General features: G+C 35.1%; 1 protein-coding gene across 16 annotated transcripts in view; it reads left to right on the forward strand.

Moving 5' to 3' along the window:
- LOC132910324 (phosphatidylinositol 4-phosphate 5-kinase type-1 alpha-like) overlaps positions 1-17,942 on the forward strand; it is a 40,561-nt gene continuing 22,619 nt past the window's right edge. For 2 of the 16 annotated variants that reach the window (XM_060965934.1, XM_060965933.1), the window contains exons 1-14: positions 27-507; positions 1,464-1,498; positions 3,369-3,497; positions 3,780-4,028; positions 4,201-4,353; positions 4,434-4,598; positions 4,679-4,894; positions 4,970-5,196; positions 5,287-5,422; positions 5,575-5,662; positions 9,594-9,656; positions 10,070-10,081; positions 14,412-14,489; positions 17,354-17,407. In XM_060965934.1, the coding sequence (XP_060821917.1) occupies positions 396-507; positions 1,464-1,498; positions 3,369-3,497; positions 3,780-4,028; positions 4,201-4,353; positions 4,434-4,598; positions 4,679-4,894; positions 4,970-5,196; positions 5,287-5,422; positions 5,575-5,662; positions 9,594-9,656; positions 10,070-10,081; positions 14,412-14,489; positions 17,354-17,407 (1,717 nt within the window). In that variant the 5' untranslated portion in view covers positions 27-395. Of the gene's footprint in view, positions 508-1,463; positions 1,499-3,368; positions 3,498-3,779; positions 4,029-4,200; positions 4,354-4,433; positions 4,599-4,678; positions 4,895-4,969; positions 5,197-5,286; positions 5,423-5,574; positions 5,663-9,593; positions 9,657-10,069; positions 10,082-14,411; positions 14,490-17,353; positions 17,408-17,942 lie in introns of all 16 variants that reach the window. The other 14 variants (XM_060965929.1, XM_060965940.1, XM_060965923.1 and 11 more) reach the window with 13 other exon arrangements.

The following is a 17,942-nucleotide window of genomic DNA, read 5'->3' on the forward strand; positions in this document are numbered from 1 at the left end:
ACGTGTAGCTTGCAGGTATTTCCACTAGATGGCGATGAAATCTGGGCAAGATGGCGTCCGGTCAATAGACGAAGAGCAGGGAGGCCGGAGGTGCTCCGAGGTTCGTGGGTGTTCTCAGCCCGGAGCTGGAGAGCCTTTGAGGCCGTCTATCATTGACATTTTTTTCTCTACCGTAGTGAAACGATCGACACGCGAGTGAAACGTAAAAATGTTTCGTGAGGGAGTGCGCGTTACATATATGTCGGCTTGAACGTGCCGTGTTTCTCGAACTCGAAAGATGCTGCCATGTAAAGCGACGATAGAGGAGGCGCCTTCGCGAAACTGTCAGGAAGATCGTCGTCGTCGTACGTGAGTCAGTGCGCTCGGTCGATTGAAAGAAGGCACGTACGTACAAAATGGCTTCAGGCGACAATGTGGACGTGATCGAAGTGGTCGAGACAAGCTTCTCTGGCCCGGCACAGGCCACGGAGGATCATCTCAGGCCAGAACAGTACGCGGACGAGGACAGTGAGTAGCCCTTTATCCACGTTAAAAGTCCTTTGTTGGTTCTCGGATAAGTGTCACGACTTAACCTATAAAAGCAACGCGATTTCAAACGCCTATAACAACGGGTATCGTTTCTCGCGGTGTGCGGGGCATTTGCGCCGCGAGACGTGACGAGATAGGCGTGATCGATCGATTTTACCCGATCGGATTTTCGTTTCGCTTCCGCATGCCCGCACTACGTTCCGTCCTTTGTTAAGTCGCCAACCGGACAACCCAATATGCTCTTTCAGGGCTACACTGTGCTTAATCCAGTTCGCTATTTGACAGCTGATGGGTGTCACCAGTCGTACCGTATAGTGGCACCGAACTTCTAAAAATCGTACTTATCTGTCAGACATACTTTTCTTCCAATTTTTTTTTATGAATCATCCTTAAAATGCCTTGAAAGTACGACTAAATTTTCCTGCCGCTATCGCGTTACAAACACAAAGAAGATGACTACCGAATGAACTTTCACGAAAATAACATCGGTCCGAGTATGAATGAAAGTTATACGTGGAAAACTGAGTTCTCAAACAGAAAAAAGTTGAATGAATCTACCTTTTGAAGCCTTGTACAGGGGCTGAAATTTAATGGTAACGGGAGCAACGGTACCAAGACTTACATATGTCAATAGTGAATCCGCGTCACAATCACCGTGTGCACGACTTTCGTTTTTGAACTCGGTTAACGTTCCACTTTCTCGCTTCTTTCCCGGAATACACGCGATTGACTCGGTTGGTCATTTTAAGCGTGCGATCTTTCTTTCTTTACATGCATGGTTCCTCTGATATTACTCACATTAGAAACGGGACTTTCGTTCCTTCCGACGCCAACGTAATATGTATACGTATATATATTACGGCGTGCACGTCGAGAGTCGACTGTTACGTGACCTTATTTCGTGTAACAAACATGTTGTTTTCGATTTGTTACAGGTAAATCTACAGGGGATAAGGTGACAACATTTGAAGTAAGTAAAAAGCGTACAAATCTTGCCCTTTTTTCGATACGGTGTGCTACCCGTGAACAAATTTTTGTTTCACGCGCGTTCCGTAGATATTATCGTTGACACTTGCATGCTCTAACTCAGTGTATGAGATGGACGAAAGCAGGAGATAAGTAATAAACACTTTTACGTAGGCATCGCTATCAAAATTCTCGTGACAACTTTCAACTTGGCGACTATCGTCCTTACGTTCTAATCATTTATTTATTTATAAATTTAACAACGATTAAATTATTAAAAATTCTTGTTTGCAAATCATAGTGCAGGTCATATATACGAGATATGAAAATTTGCATTATATAAGAATAATATTGCGTGAAATCTTTCTACATATACTACCCTCCTTAATTTTATATATAATTCTTTCATTTTTCAAGATACGAACCACACATTTGCTAAATCGATCAACTCTACAAAGCAGAAAGTAAAGAATATTGATGAAATTATATAAGATAAGCATCAATCAAGTACTTTGCTACTAAAATTTCAAAGATTTCAATAAGTCGAGTTAATCACTTTAATCCGTTAGTGGTTTATATATATATTGAAGTATGTGGAATTTCCTTATACCTCTAAAGTAAAATTATATTATACAGGCTCTAATTTAAAACAAAGATGACACAAAAACAGTAATGGATCAGTTTCCTGTAGTTTAGAAATGATAAATATAGGGCATTTTAAGTAAAGAGAACAATATTTATTTAAAACTGGTGTTATAATATAACAAGCAATAAATGTAATAGAACGTTATATAAAGCAACGCGCTCCTTAATCATGTAACGCGCGTGCATGTTTAAACGCTTGAATCCCGTGCAATTTATTTTCAAGCAAAAAAAGAATCAGCGCCCGGTAACATAGTAACGTTCTCAAACACGGAAATATGCTTCACAGATGCAGGTGGACATTATGTAAGAAAAATCCTCGCTATCTCTCTGCTACTTCTATATTTTCACATGTTTATTTCATTTGAAAGCATCATTTCACTCAACATGTCAATTTTGTCGCGTCTCGTGTCATCTCTGAACAATCGATCGATACAGAACGCCTCGATTCTTTTCGATTATACAACCCATGCAGCCATTCATCATCTGTTTCATTCACGATCGACATTTCGATTGTCAAGATCGAAGATTCTATATTCGCGCCAGCACGTGTAATCGATATATCTTCGATGCGTATCGCGACTATGGTCGATAAACGAGACAGATACTGGCTGATTCTCAGATCGATTAAATCGTTGTTTTATCGAGTATTATCATCTATTATAACGTTCGCCGAGATTTTCTGGGAAAAAACGCGCGGGAACGTCCGACAATTGAAATCATTGATTCAAAATAGCAACGTTTTCAATAAGATGGTTGAATTCATCTTGCGACGAGATGTATTATGTGTACCACCGGTCTTTGGAGACAAGAATAGTTGTGTAATTATTCATTCGAATGACGCATGCCCGTGTATTTCTTCTTCGGTGCTTCTTCTTATGCCTCGATGAACAGTGAACATTCGACGCGACATTGCAGCATGCTTTCATTTAACAAATTTAAGAAAAATTTAAAATAAAGGATCTTTAAGCGATGAGATGTTATGGAGAGCAAAGCGAACGCGAGTAAAGTAATTTTCCTGCGCTATCTTATTTTCGAGGTTAATCATTTACATCGATATCTTCAGCTTTCGTATACTAATCCATTATTTATTAATTTTAATATATTTTAACATTTAGTTCCGTAATTAAATACAGGCGAGTAGAATTTTTTTTTCGTAATTTGTAGATTAGAGAGGTATGTACAGTGTTTACAGTGTTAGGATAGAATGACGTGTTTCTCCTTTGTAACAGAGCTCGGTAAATCAACATGGCACCACGGGCCCCAAGACCCCTGTGGGGGTGTCGAGGAACAAATCGGAGCGAGAGAGAAAGATCGGCCACAGGAGAGTTGGAGTGGGAGGTGAAATCACGTACAAAAAGGTATTTTGAAGAAAAACGGAAATATTGTGTTTTATCGTTTTGTAAATAGTCTGATAATATAAGGCAGCAGGATAAATAGATGAATCTCATTGAACAACTTATTGTTAAAATGATAACAATCAGAAAAGAGATACATGCCAAGGCTAACAATAACACGTTACCTTGGGACATGAACTTGATGAATAACAACAAAAATGAAAAATTATTATTAGCCTCAAAAATACATTAAACTCAGGGTCAAATAAAGCTAGGTTTTACTATTGTGTTTCATTCACATTCTAGATCCAAACGACACAAATCATGGGCTCCATCCAGCTAGGCATCCAACATGCAGTCGGTGGGTTGGCCAGTAAACCAGAGCGTGATTTACTGATGCAAGATTTCATGACTGTAGAAACGACGAACTTCCCAAGCGAGGGATCCAATCACACTCCAGCTCATCATTTTTCGGAATTTAAGTTCAAAAATTACGCACCTATTGCATTTCGTTACTTTCGGGATCTCTTTGGCATTCAACCGGATGATTTTTTGGTAAGTATAAATTAGGGTCTACGTATATTTGTTTTATTTTCTTTTGTTATCGTAAATAAATTAAGAAAGAGTACAATAGATTTCAAATTCCGTATGTTTCTGCCCGTAAACGGTCATCGTCTTATTTGTTTGCTAATTAGCGTACATCTAACGACACCATTTGAATATTCAGATGTCGATGTGTAGCGCTCCGTTACGCGAATTGTCAAACCCCGGCGCTAGTGGAAGTATCTTTTATCTAACAGATGATGACGAGTTCATCATAAAGACTGTACAACACAAAGAAGGAGAATTTTTACAGACGCTTCTTCCAGGATATTATATGGTGAGTTCGAATATCTTTTTAAATATAATGTAGCTTTATATAAAAGATTATCATTGAAGAAATAATTTTTTTTTTTGTAGAATCTAAATCAAAATCCAAGGACATTATTGCCAAAGTTCTTCGGATTGTATTGCTATCGGTGTAATAGTAAAAATGTTAGATTAGTCGCTATGAATAATCTTCTGCCCTCGTCGGTGAAATTGCATCAAAAGTATGACTTGAAAGGATCAACATACAAGAGAAAGGTTCATAACTTTGAAATATTTATGTCGGCTTTGTGAACAGTTTTCCAACGAATTTAATGAAATATTCCTGTGATTTGTAGGCATCGAAATCAGAAAGATCTAAATCTTCTCCAACATACAAAGATTTAGATTTCATGGAACACCATCCGGAAGGGATCTTTTTGGAGGCAGACACGTATAGTGCCCTAGTTAAAACTATTCAGAGAGATTGTCGGGTGTTGGAAAGCTTTAAAATCATGGATTACTCTTTACTCGTTGGTCTTCATAACCTCGACCAGGCTGCAAGAGAAAAAGCGGTAAATATAATAGAAGTTATACGAAAATATTATTGCTCGTTATCAAGGATATAAAGCACAATTTTTTTATCATAGCAGGAGCAGAGATTATCAGCGAGTGCGGAGGAAGAAGTCGGTGAAGTGGGAGGTGAGAGTACAGCACTTACTCAAGCAGAAAAAGAACGGGAACGAGAGGACAGAATAGGAGCCAGCGCTCTGAACCGATCACGAAGCATAAATCGACAAAGGTTGGTTGCGCACAGTACCGCTATGGAGAGTATTCAGGCTGAAAGCGAGCCGATAGACGAGGAGGACGATGTACCGTGAGTATCATGTTTTCATTTCCTCGCACGACGATTGTATATAAAACGAGTGCTCTAGTAACGTGATTTTAATTATGTTCGTGTTCCTAGCAGTCCAGGTGGAATTCCTGCTCGTAATGCCCGCGGCGAACGCCTTCTACTTTTCCTTGGTATTATTGACATTTTGCAAAGTTACAGGCTTAAGAAAAAATTAGAACATACTTGGAAGTCGATGATACACGATGGTGTAAGTTCTATAGACCTGCCTTATTTTTCCTACGATGATCGATCTTTCTATGATTGTTTATAAATAAACGTACCATATTGTTATTCATTTGTATATATTTGTATATATGTTTTGTATATATTTTAAAAGATGTGAATTATCTTTGTTTGCAGGATACTGTGTCTGTACATCGGCCAGGTTTTTACGCGCAACGTTTCCAAGATTTCATGGCGAAGACAGTATTCAAGAAAATACCATCACGTAAGTACCATCCTAATCAGCCTCTTCTAACAAATTTGACCTCAATGTTAACACTGAACAAGGCTCATTCTTAATTTGTAAGCAATTTTTTTAATGAGTTACTTACCGTTATATTTTTGGGTTCATTAATATTGACTGACGTTTCTCGTAGTATCTCGTCAAATCGATTTAGCTATATATCGTATAAAGCGTTAAGTACAAGAAAAATGTTAAGCTTTAAGTAGAAATTATAACGACAAGTATTTTTATCACCAGCTGAACGTGATTAATTGAATTTTTCTGTTTATAGTAATAGCATCAATTACTGTGATTCAACATTATAAACAATACAATGTTATCGCATAGTACTTTTTATTAAAAAAAAGAAAAAAAATGAAAAAAAAATGAAAAAATCTTTGAAACATATTTTAAATGTATGGATAGGTAAATGGGGGTGAACGAGAGTTCGGAAAAATTAAATTTCTAAGGGTAAAACGCTCAAAAATGTATGATACTTATATATTTACGTGCATAATTCTGCCATTTACAATTAAGTAGCGATGTAATGATCTTGTTTAAGATTCCAATTTGTATAGAACCGTAAGCCATAAGCTAGAGTTACGTATAACTATATATATTTTTTAGCTTTCTTATTATATAAGCGCTATCACTGAACGTTTAAATTTATTTATTCGATTCAGTGAAACATTATTTTATTTGTTCGTAATGCATGATAAGTTCACTATCGAATCGTATTATCAGCGGATCATTCGATTATGTAAATTTTCAATTCCATCGATTCCATTCACACATATCATTCCTTTATTTTTATTTTTCGATTTATTTTCCATTTCTTTTTCTACTAAGAAAAGAAAAGAGCTATTCGAAGCGAGAATGAGCGAATATCAATTTCTTTCTATCATACTATTTATCACAGACAAATTTAGCCGTCCAAAAAGATTCTAATAATCGTAATAGTGACTTAAGGTAATTAAGTGACTGCAGAGAATGCGATAAGTCCCGTGCGGATATCCGAAAACTATGTACGCATTTGACTGCGTCTCATATCGAATTTTAGGAAAGTTTTTTAAATGAAATTGTGTTTTACGTGTACGTATAGTATATATGCGACAATATTAATTAATGTTCGGAGAATATAGTTGGCAGCCTCGACGTCGATTTTTCGGATACCTGCATCTCCTTGATAAAGCAACGCTATCGGTCAAATATCCTGGGTTTATTGAATGTCAGTTGGTCACTTTTGGGTTTTGTATTGTGGTGTAACTAATTGCTAACACGGCACACATGTTTCTTAATATTTTTTTAATTTCGTTCAATTTCATAACGTTCTTTCAATTCGTTTTTCATTATTTTGCTCGTTTTAACATTCGATCTCATTATTCACTTCACATTTCGTTTTGCAAACAATCATTTTTTTATCTTGAGATGTTTAGTAAAAATGCCATTTCACGAGTATAAAGTAATCAATCCACTGGTGTCCACACACGTAGCTGAGTATTTTGTTGCTGGTAATTCCGCTAATGTCGAGCAAAATTTTGCTAAGTAACGCACGTAGATTATCGAAGCATCTCGAGAAACACTAGCAGCGACTACAATCCAATCGTATATAGATAAAAGAAAAGACAAATCGATAATAAAACATAAGTTTTTTGTGGGAAGCGCATCATTGTAAAGACAATTCCGTAATATTTCTGTCTCCGGAACGTAACCGTCCCATATGAATAGAATTTTTAACGACATATGCCCTACGTGTATCGAGTGATTTTCAGTCAAGTTTTCCCATCGTCGAAGTTCCTTAATCGTTATCGTATGAACGTGCCAAAGTTTTGTAAAACTATTTCCACGTGTTCCTAGTAGTGTACAAAATAGTAAATGGGTCGGGATTACAGAGGTTTCTATTTTACGAACACGCGAGAGAGCAATCACTGGCGACTTGCTGAAGCCTGCTATCAAAACAATGTCATAGATCGCACAAAATTCTTATAATAATCTATATATAATAATAAATATAAAAATCGTATAATATTAATAATTGCGAAATTTGTTAACGATATATACAGTTCCAAAGAAGAAAGATTATAAATCTTTTATATACATATTTACCGTAATCATTTCTAAGTATCACTGACAGTTATACAATATGAAATAATTTTGTGCGATCCATTGTAAAGTTTAAACAAATCCTTTACGGCGTGTATAGTCGAGTATATTTTGGCAAAGCTAGTTAGTACTATCTATGGTATGGATGTATCAGAGAGAGTACACGAGAGAGAATGTGAGAGAGAATTAAATGGTAGAAGTAGATACACGTTCTTTTTTATTGTGAAAATATTCAGCTATCAGCTCAACGTGGACACCAATGTACATATTTATATATTTTGCAATAAACATTTTCGCTGTTTACAACTTCATTTCATTTATAAAGCCTACCCGTACATATTATGTTTTATTTGTTCACATTTTTCTCTGATCATCATTTATCATTCTGCTTTTATACTTTCTTTTTCTTTTCCTACTGATATTTATTTTATCAATCAATATTCCCATTACTATTTACCATTACCATCACCGCTATATTACTGCTTTATTGCAACGTATACTACTATCAAACACTATCTCGTCATCCATTATAACTCTTCACGTTTCCTTCATCGTAGTCATGGGCTCATCTATAAGATTTTATTTTCTGCACTATACCGTCGCGTGACACTTTATGTACTGTCTTAAATAGCATATCATGCGATGTGTTTGTTGTTTGTGTTTAAACGTATATACGTTTGGGTTTTAATCGCCACCTGTTTACCACGTGTACTTTGCGATGCGATCACCTACTAAAGTACGCAATTCATGAAAGAACAAAAAGATCAACGAGACGATTTTCTATCGATCCCCCTTACCTCCATCATCTTTTCGATGCTATAAAAATATTCTTTCATCCCTTTGCTTTTCTTTCTTTTTTGTACATCTTTCGTTCGATCGAAATGACCAATTTATTCGAATTGCCATAAGTTTTCTTTTTTGGTTCTGAAGATACGTTACAAATAAATATCCAGCGTGACAATGTGGATTATTCGAACGAAAACGCGGAATTTGTTTGTATTACGCGATCTATTTATTACGGTACCATTATTAATCCATGTTCTTAAAAAATCACCTCATTTAATGCGAACGTAACGTGAGATATTATAGCTGAATTAAAAGTCAATAAAATTTGAGTTAACATCTTTCGAATTAATTAAGTAATATTTAAGATCCGTGAACTCACGCCACAAACAGAAAGTTATTCCCTGAGAAACACCTCAGTGGGACTAACGAGCCGCTACTTCTAATAAAAAACAAATCGTTTTCGTGCTCTTACCATACAATTGATATTCAGATCACCATTTTACAAATTAAAGTTTCACAAGTAAAAAGAACATATGTATAAGAATAAATAAATGTATTTACACGTTCGAATAATCAAGCATGGAGATGAGAATCTGCAATCGTTGAAATTTAAATTAACTCAGGATAGAACATGTAAAAAGATAAACGATACACTGTATTTATTTGTTTAATCATTTAATCGTTTAATTTACAAGATCATGAATGATACTCTGTTACCGTCGCATTCTCCTTCTCTCTGTCTCTCTCTCTCTCATCCACACTCTTTCTCTCTCTCTCTCTCTCTCTCTCTCTCTCTCTGTGATCTACGATTCTATTTCGAGGCAAGACCGTAAACCACGCTTTCCTTTATGTTGCTATTTTGATTCTCGACAGTCCCTATGATCTATCGATCGTTTTAATAATTCCGGTATATATAAAAGATGTTTAAGTACGGAGTTAGCTAAATGTTGATGTTTTTGTGTCCCGTGCACTTCTTTTCGTGTCAACCCCCAATGACCTGATCTGACCTGCTACCGATCGAAACTCGAAAATCGAATACCAAAAGTGGACCTGCCTGAGATTAAGGGGAATCATCGCAAATTCCGTAACCTCGTCACCAGCTACATAGGTAACTTTGTCTGTCTGTTCGTCCATCTGTCTGTCCATTTTTGTATAGTTGTACGTATAGTTGTGTTTTTTTATTTCTCTCTTAACTTTTTTAACTTTCTTTTTTTGTGTCTCTCTCTTAAATAAATTAACGTCGATCGTTTATATATATGCTTGTATGCGTACACATTTTTCTCTCTCTTTCTGGTGTCGATCTGGTTTGTTGTACCTTCGAGTCCCTTAAATTGCTCCACGATATTTTTCTATCGTCGTATTGCTGGTTTTTTTTTCTTTTTTATCGATTTTACCTTTGGTCTGTGTTTTATTTTATATTTCTTTGTTCTATATACTTACTGAACTATCAATATTCTTTCTATTTGTATCCGATCGAGTTTCAACTAATTTAGGCGCTTTTCTGTTTTTTCGCAAATACAGTCTTTGCTCAAAGTGAGTTTTTCTATATTGAAATTCAAGTAGCCACAGAAACGTAGAACTTTCAGAGTACTGGTTTTTCCTAGATCTACCTGTATCTATTGTCTGGCATGTGAAACCAATCTTTTTTTAGCATTTGTGAATCGTAGATTTAAGATGTTACACATATTTACTTGTAAGTAAGAAAGATCGTAAATGTAAAATGCTTCCTTTGCAACCATCTATTATTTTTTTTTTTTTTTTTTATCTAATCTTAACTTTAAAACGATTACATTGAAATGGAATTACGTGTAACTGCAATCTGTTTCCCTTGAATATTGTATATAACGTTAATCTTCTGTGATATGCTTATTGTTTGTGGATTTGGAGTCTTCTTTTTGATTTTTCTTTCCCTTGTTACTTTATCTTTAATCTCTCTTTGTATTTTGCCAGTGTTCGATACTCACCGTCACCTTTTTCTTTCATAACTAGACACTCTTTTCCAAATAGAAAATTTACACTCGAAGAATTCATCTTTGCAACGCTTCTTTGATTGTCCTTCTCTTTTTATCTAATCGAACTTTCCAACACTATGTGAACACATGTATATACGTTTGATATTGCAAATGTAATTTTAGATAATTTATACATTGGATATGTAAAATGTACTCCGAACATCTTTGCTGATTATATCGAGAAAATCTTTAAAAATAAATTCATAATTTATATATATATATATTTATATACTTAATGTTTCAATAATTTCGTATAGTTGGCAAAAGAAAGGAGTGCAGAAGTTGTAGAAAAAATTTGATCGAGTTTTCCGCCCTCGTTCTGATTTTCTCTATTGCTTTTTGCATCGTGAGATCTGCGTGCCTGGTTCGAATTCTCTCCCTTTCTTGTTATCACTTTCTCACACTTTTCTCTTTCCGTCCTTCTTTTTTAAGCTTCGACACGTTCACAATTTTTCAAGTACACCAAGTAATCACCCAACTCTTGATCAATGACCCTTTTTCTCCGCCAGAATCTAGGTCACCCTCCTCTCGAAAAGCATCTAAGGAACCACTATCCGATCCCATTTATAATCGCGATCGAGATTTTATTATCGTAGCGCCGATTTAGATGACGTATATCCGAATTTTCGTTAGGAACACTTTTGTCTAGAACATAATCCACACACTATATATATTCGCATACTCACACATCGCCCTGTTTTTAGCTATGATAACCACGAATTTAAACCCAATATCGAAACATACTGTCAAATTGCGTATGCCAGTTGTGAAAAGCAGAACGACGGTGTTAAGTGCACCTTTATTCGCTTCTTTTTGCTGCAATCACAAAATTACACAGTTACACCCAGTGTTCACAGTATTACGTATTATGGTTTTTCTTAGGAGCGATAAATCTATGAGAGAAGGTAGAAGAGGACAAAATGCAGTTTAGTATTTCTTATGATAAGTAATATAGAATGGATCGAATATATTTTTTTCAAATCATCATCCAAGTCATAATGACGAGACTATGGATGTTATTGATACAGCTACATATAATTCTTCGTATATTATATGAAAGTGATTATTGAAACGAATTCAACAGTCTATAACACGATAGAATTTGAGGATTTTATGACACATTTATTGGATAACAAATTTCTATTGTTTTGAACATTAAAGGCATAACAAACAGCAAGGGACCCCAGTGCATCGAGTATTATTACTTCAATAATTATCAACCTCTTTCATACGATGAAACGAAAATTATAGCCACTTAATCATAGCTTGGTCCATGACAAAGCCATCACAAATTTCAAAAATGTATTTAGACCATCATATTACGCGTAAGGAATAGTACTACGTGCAATTTATATAATAATATTTATACAAAAATTTTATCCTTTTCTGCATTTCTCATGAATTTATCAATTACACAGGAGAAAAACGCTGAGAAGTAATAGCATGAACACTATTTCTATGGTCCAATTGAAACCGTTTGAGAAAATTCTTCCCATAATCGACTCAACGATGCTGAAGAAAAGAAAAGAACGTCTGGTTGCGTGCCTTAGCTCTGCCGTTCGTTTCCCTCCCGTACATGAGAATAATTTCCCAGAGATCCGTAGCACATTGTCGAGACTCGCGGGCTCGTTCTAGTTAACTTTGTTGTCCGGATTCTAATCAGACCTGAACACAACGTATACAGCGATACAGTCTGATAGAAACCAATAGAAGCCGTGGTCACGCGTGTTCTAGCGATTAGAAATGTTCACCGATCGCGATCGATCGAACATTTGTGAACGTCTGTTCGCCACGATACGCCGCCACTGTGTTCATGTACGTATATATATATATATGCATATAGTAACGGACAAAAAACAGTTAAATGGTATGAAAATTATCATAATTTTACAAAAGAAAATCGCATTTGACAAGAACAGGTAATAGTCTGCAACGTACAATAGTAAAAAATATTTAATAGGAAAGTCACTTAAACTTTTAAACTTTTCTCTGTCCGCTATTGTATGTACATACAGAGACATGTACAACAAAGAAAATGTAGCGTGTAGCACAAGTGACACACACGTAACTCGAACTCTGATGATTATAGAAAGACTAAAAGGCCCTCTTGCTTTTAGATCAGTCGGATCGATAGTAAGAGGGAAAAATAGAAAAGCTTTCGGTGTTGTGTCAGCTTGACTATCGATATGTCGTAGATATTGGCGAGGAGATTAGATGAACAGACGAGGGTAATTCCTCGTTTTGCAGTAGTAGTTTCGTTTGTGCCTACCCCAGTCCGATAACGTAGAGAGATCAAAGAAGCGTAGCTCCAGACGTTGTGGAGAAAAAGTTTATTAGACTTAGCCGTGACAAGCAGTGCTGTAGCGAGATTCACTTTACATGGGTGTTCATAGCAAGTAAATTGGAATTTTTAATTGAAGAAAAATTGAATAGTTGACGCTTTGTGGTATGTGTAATATTCGACATTTTATTGTAACGTGTTCAAAGACCTGTTGGTAATTTGGATGTGGTTTTATGTTTTAGTTATTGATAGTGTAATTAACACTAGAACTACCGATAGTTAACACCAAGCTATTTCTATTTCTTAAAAAAGACGTAATAATAGAATATTTCTATAGTTATTGATCTATTATTTTATTATTTATATATTTTTGGTATTATTAATCCATCTGGGATCATGATCCCTAAATGAATTTTGACACATTTATAAAATTGTAGGACTAGTCATTTTGGCTGCTGTGGTATTGTTAGCGTTAGCATCTAGCGATTTAGCGATCGATCGGGAATTTTCCTGATTACTGATGTCATCATATCATATGATAAAAATTTAAAAAACATGGCAAGTTGTACAAAACGAGGAAACTGGTTAACTTTTATACTTTGACTGGTATTGGTATAAGTGACCTTGATACAAAATTATATTCAGTTCGAGTACATAAAAAACAGAATAAAATTCATTATATTATTCTTTCAGTTATCGTTACGAAAATCATTACATCATTGCGGAAAAAATATAACACGAAGTAGGAATTTTAAAATAAAATTGTAAAACCTGTCGATTTGACTGTGCGGTGGTTCTAGTGTTAACACTAAATTAATATTTAATGATTAACAATTACTTATCTATAATGAACAAGTAAATGTTGATGTTTCTTATCGGTGGATATTGCTATAATGTGATATAAGATAGAAAATTATGTTGATCACATTGACAGAGTATTATCTCAAAATATAGATAATATTTATCATATATTTCCATAATGGAAACCTTCTATATGATAAAGACGATGTCGCAAAAAATTCGAAAGAATCGGATGAAATATAATAAAATGTCGAGATAGGACCACAAAGGATTAATCGAGAGACTTAGTGGAAAAATGGTACAAGTGAATTTTCCTGAAAATTAGATAAGTAGAAAAAACAGTATATACATACATATGATCTACACTTAACTGAACTTAATAATACTGAACAACCCCATGCAAGGCGCATTAATTGCGATACGGTGTTGTAGTAAATACGGTGCGAAAATAGAAAGTCCGTAACGCAATGGCACGTGCGTAATGCGTTTCGCGACATACACGGCGTACACGAAGCGCAGCGAAGAACTTTTTCAAAACAAGTACGACGTTTCACGCATAAGCTAACACTTGCTACGGTACTGACGTCAGCTTTTGTAGCATTAACTCGTTTGATATCCCCCTTACGATACATAGGCACCGTTCTGAGACTTTTTTTTTCCAATTAATCGTTCCGATTTCCATGAGTATTATCGATGTTCTTAATCCTGCACATCGATTCCATCTACGTCGATTGCAAAGGTACTAACAACATATCGATATGTGTTTCAGCGTTGAAACATTCCCCATCGAAGAGAAAAAGCATAACCAGGCCTCTCAGGCCCTTGGACGGCGACTTCGATTCAACCGGTGAGTTTGTTTAATGATTTATATTTCTTAGAAATTCATTCTTTTCCAATATCTGTTTCTAATTCGTTTCGTAAGCTTCACGTGGTCTCACGTGACCGCAGGTTTCGCGATTTCCGGACCATTTCAATGAGCTACATCATTTTTATGATGTTTTCTTATTATTCGTTCTCTTTTTACTTGAAACACTTTGCACGTGTATTTCACGAATGGTATACCTCACAACAAGTTCTTCAGAAAAAGCACTGAATTATTCGCAAGCTTACAAGAAAATTATTTAACTTCTAACAAATAATAAAGGCTAAACAATAAAATGAAATATTACTTTTGTAATTTTCCACTCTTATTCTTTCTATATTTTTCTAACACAGGACTGAATTATTTTGAAAATGTCACTTTTGAAATACACATACCACTTGTTAGTTGCAATCGCAACATGCAGAAGATCGTTTTACAATTATTATAGTCGAGAAATTGGATCTGGTCCGCAAATCCCGCAAATGTTATACGAACGAATACTTTCCACGATTTTATTATTGGCTTTGCGCTGAATTTCACATGTGTAGTCAGGCACAGCGATCAGTGCAATAAACTTAGATCCGGCGTACCAATGTTCCCCGTGTCCAAAACATTCACCACGATCCCTGTCAGTGTTGGCGCCACGAAATGCCATTGAGCGACCATCCTGTATCAGCCGTTCCTTTTGACAAGATATTCTGCCGCTTTTACGAAGATTGCTCGCGCGTGCTTTCACGTGTTGATCACGTATGCCTGTTCGTATTTCGTGTTGGTAGGTAATCCATTATTTTACGATCCTGTTAACCCTGCGGAAATCGCGGTTCATCTGGTAGATACGTGCGATGATGTTACAACATATCTCCACAATAATGAAAGTACAAAGACTGGGAAACTGAGTGGGTAAAAAAATAAAGGGTGAAGTTAAAAAAGAAGGAAAAATGGTGCAACGGAAGGGAGGGATGTAGAGAAAAGGAAAGAAAGGCTAGAAAGCAGGAGTGAAAAAAATAGAGAATGAGAGGGGAAGTAGAGAGGAACGTAAATATAAAAAAAATCAGAGAAGTAAAGGAAAAACGTAATACTATACAACGTTATACGTTATATAGTATTACTATATAACGTTACTATACGTTATAACGTAGTACTATACAACGTTATACGTTATAAAGTAATACTATACAACGTTATACGTTATAACGTAATGCTATATAACGTTATACTGTAGTACTATGTAACGTTATACGTTATACGTTAATTCTATATAACGTTATACTATAATACTATATAACGCTATACATTATAAAGTAATACTATACAACGTTATACGTTATAACGTAATGCTATATAACGTTATACGTTATAACGTATCACTATATAACGTTATACTTTATACGTTATACTGTAATACTATATAACGTTATACGTTATACGTTACACGGTAATTCTATATAACGTTATACGTTGTAACGTAATACTATATAATGTTATACGTTACAACCTAATACTATATAACGTTATAGGTTATACCGTATCACTATAGAACGTTATAAGTTACAACGTAATACTATATAATGTTATACGTTACAACCTAATACTATATAACATTATAGGTTATACCGTATCACTATAGAACGTTATAAGTTACAACGTAATACTATATAACGTTATAGGTTATATCGTATCACTATATAACGTTATACTATAGTACTATGTAACATTATACGTTATAACGTAATACTATATAACGTTATAGGTTATACCGTATCACTATATAACGTTATACATTATAACGTAATACTATATAACGTTATAGGTTATACCGTATCACTATATAACGTTATACATTATAACGTAATACTATATAACGTTATAGGTTATATCGTATCACTATATAACGTTATACATTATAACGTAATACTATATAACGTTATACGTTGTTGGTGTGTTGAGTGTTGGAGTATAATCTGTGGAAATAAGGGTTAAAGAAAAAGGCAGAGAAACTAAATTACTAAGAGTAGCGCATATCTTTATTCCTACTGATTTTATAGTATGTATAAGCAGAAATAATCCAATGTCTGTTTTAATAATCTATTTTTTGATGTTATATCGTATCTACATTAAGAAAATTAAATATATTCCATTCAGTTTTTAGATCGCAACCTCCGCAGGGTTAAATTTGATCTCGTATGAGTAAAACTGGGAAATAGTATGGTTCCCATCGAGACAAACATTTTTTATTAGAATTTCATTCTCATTTCGCAATTGATTTGATCATTTTAAGCTCGCCAACAAACTATAAAGTAACCAAATCGCGTGACAATATCTCGTAAATCCGATACAATCGATAACATCGAAGAATTTAATAAATCGCCAACAATAAAGAAAAAAATATCAAAGAATACAATTCAATTCTATCGTGAATTATTGCGTATCGAAAATATTGAGTATTTATGGCTTTATCCGCCTGTCAATCGTCCCATCAAAATCCGTTTGATTCTATCTGCAGACGCAAATAACGTACGTATACAGCTTTCTATCGTGAATGTCAGTCGAATGCGCGCATTCCGACCATCGAATCCTCTGTTTTGCCTCGAACGTCCCTTGCTCGAATCCCTGTTTTATTTCGGGACATCTTCGATCCGTGACTGGACAGAGAGACTTTGGAAATCGAAGAGCAATAAATCAACGTAGATGGTCTCTGTATGATCACAAACAATGAAAACAATGAGAACGTGGACATGGCTTTGTAGAAAATGTCGAAAGAGAGAAAAAACGCGGAAGTTTCTCTGTCCGATCAAGAGTCGCACTCATGGTGATACGGTAATGGTACATGGTGTTGTATGGTGGTTTAGCGGTGCCGACAACCGGAACTTCGACAATGCATGCTACGTCACCCACGAAGGCTGGTGAGTCTCATACGATCATTTATTTTCCTAATATCCGTTTATTATCGTTGTCTCTCTTGTGTCGATTAAACGTCCAATGAAGAATCTTCGACATTTTTATTACATCTAGTACGGTGAACGAATAAGTGAGATAACAATAACAAGATACATGTAATAGGGATATTTGTGATAAAATTGAAAGAGATATCTAGAAATGTTATTGAATCAATCACTATCACTGATAAAGCAGTCTCGAATGATAGCCATCCGTTGTTCTATTGTTACGTACTTACATATTAATATTTTCTCTTTAAACGAGCGATGTCACGTTGCTTCGAAATCTTAAACAATTTAAACCTTCTTGCACAATAGCCTTAATATAAAAATTACTTTTGCAAAATAATGATTAGCCTATTTTATTTAAAATTATGAAATAAAATCTTATAACTTATACCTCCTAAGTCGTCGTCGATTCACTAATAGGTATAATTAGAGTTGCCCGGAGGAAGCCTGAAATGCTTTTCGTCGAAAGACGTTTCATTTCCACCCAACTTAA

This window comes from Bombus pascuorum, chromosome 9 (genome assembly GCF_905332965.1).
Source record: "Bombus pascuorum chromosome 9, iyBomPasc1.1, whole genome shotgun sequence".
In the NCBI taxonomy this organism is placed as follows: domain Eukaryota; kingdom Metazoa; phylum Arthropoda; class Insecta; order Hymenoptera; family Apidae; genus Bombus; species Bombus pascuorum.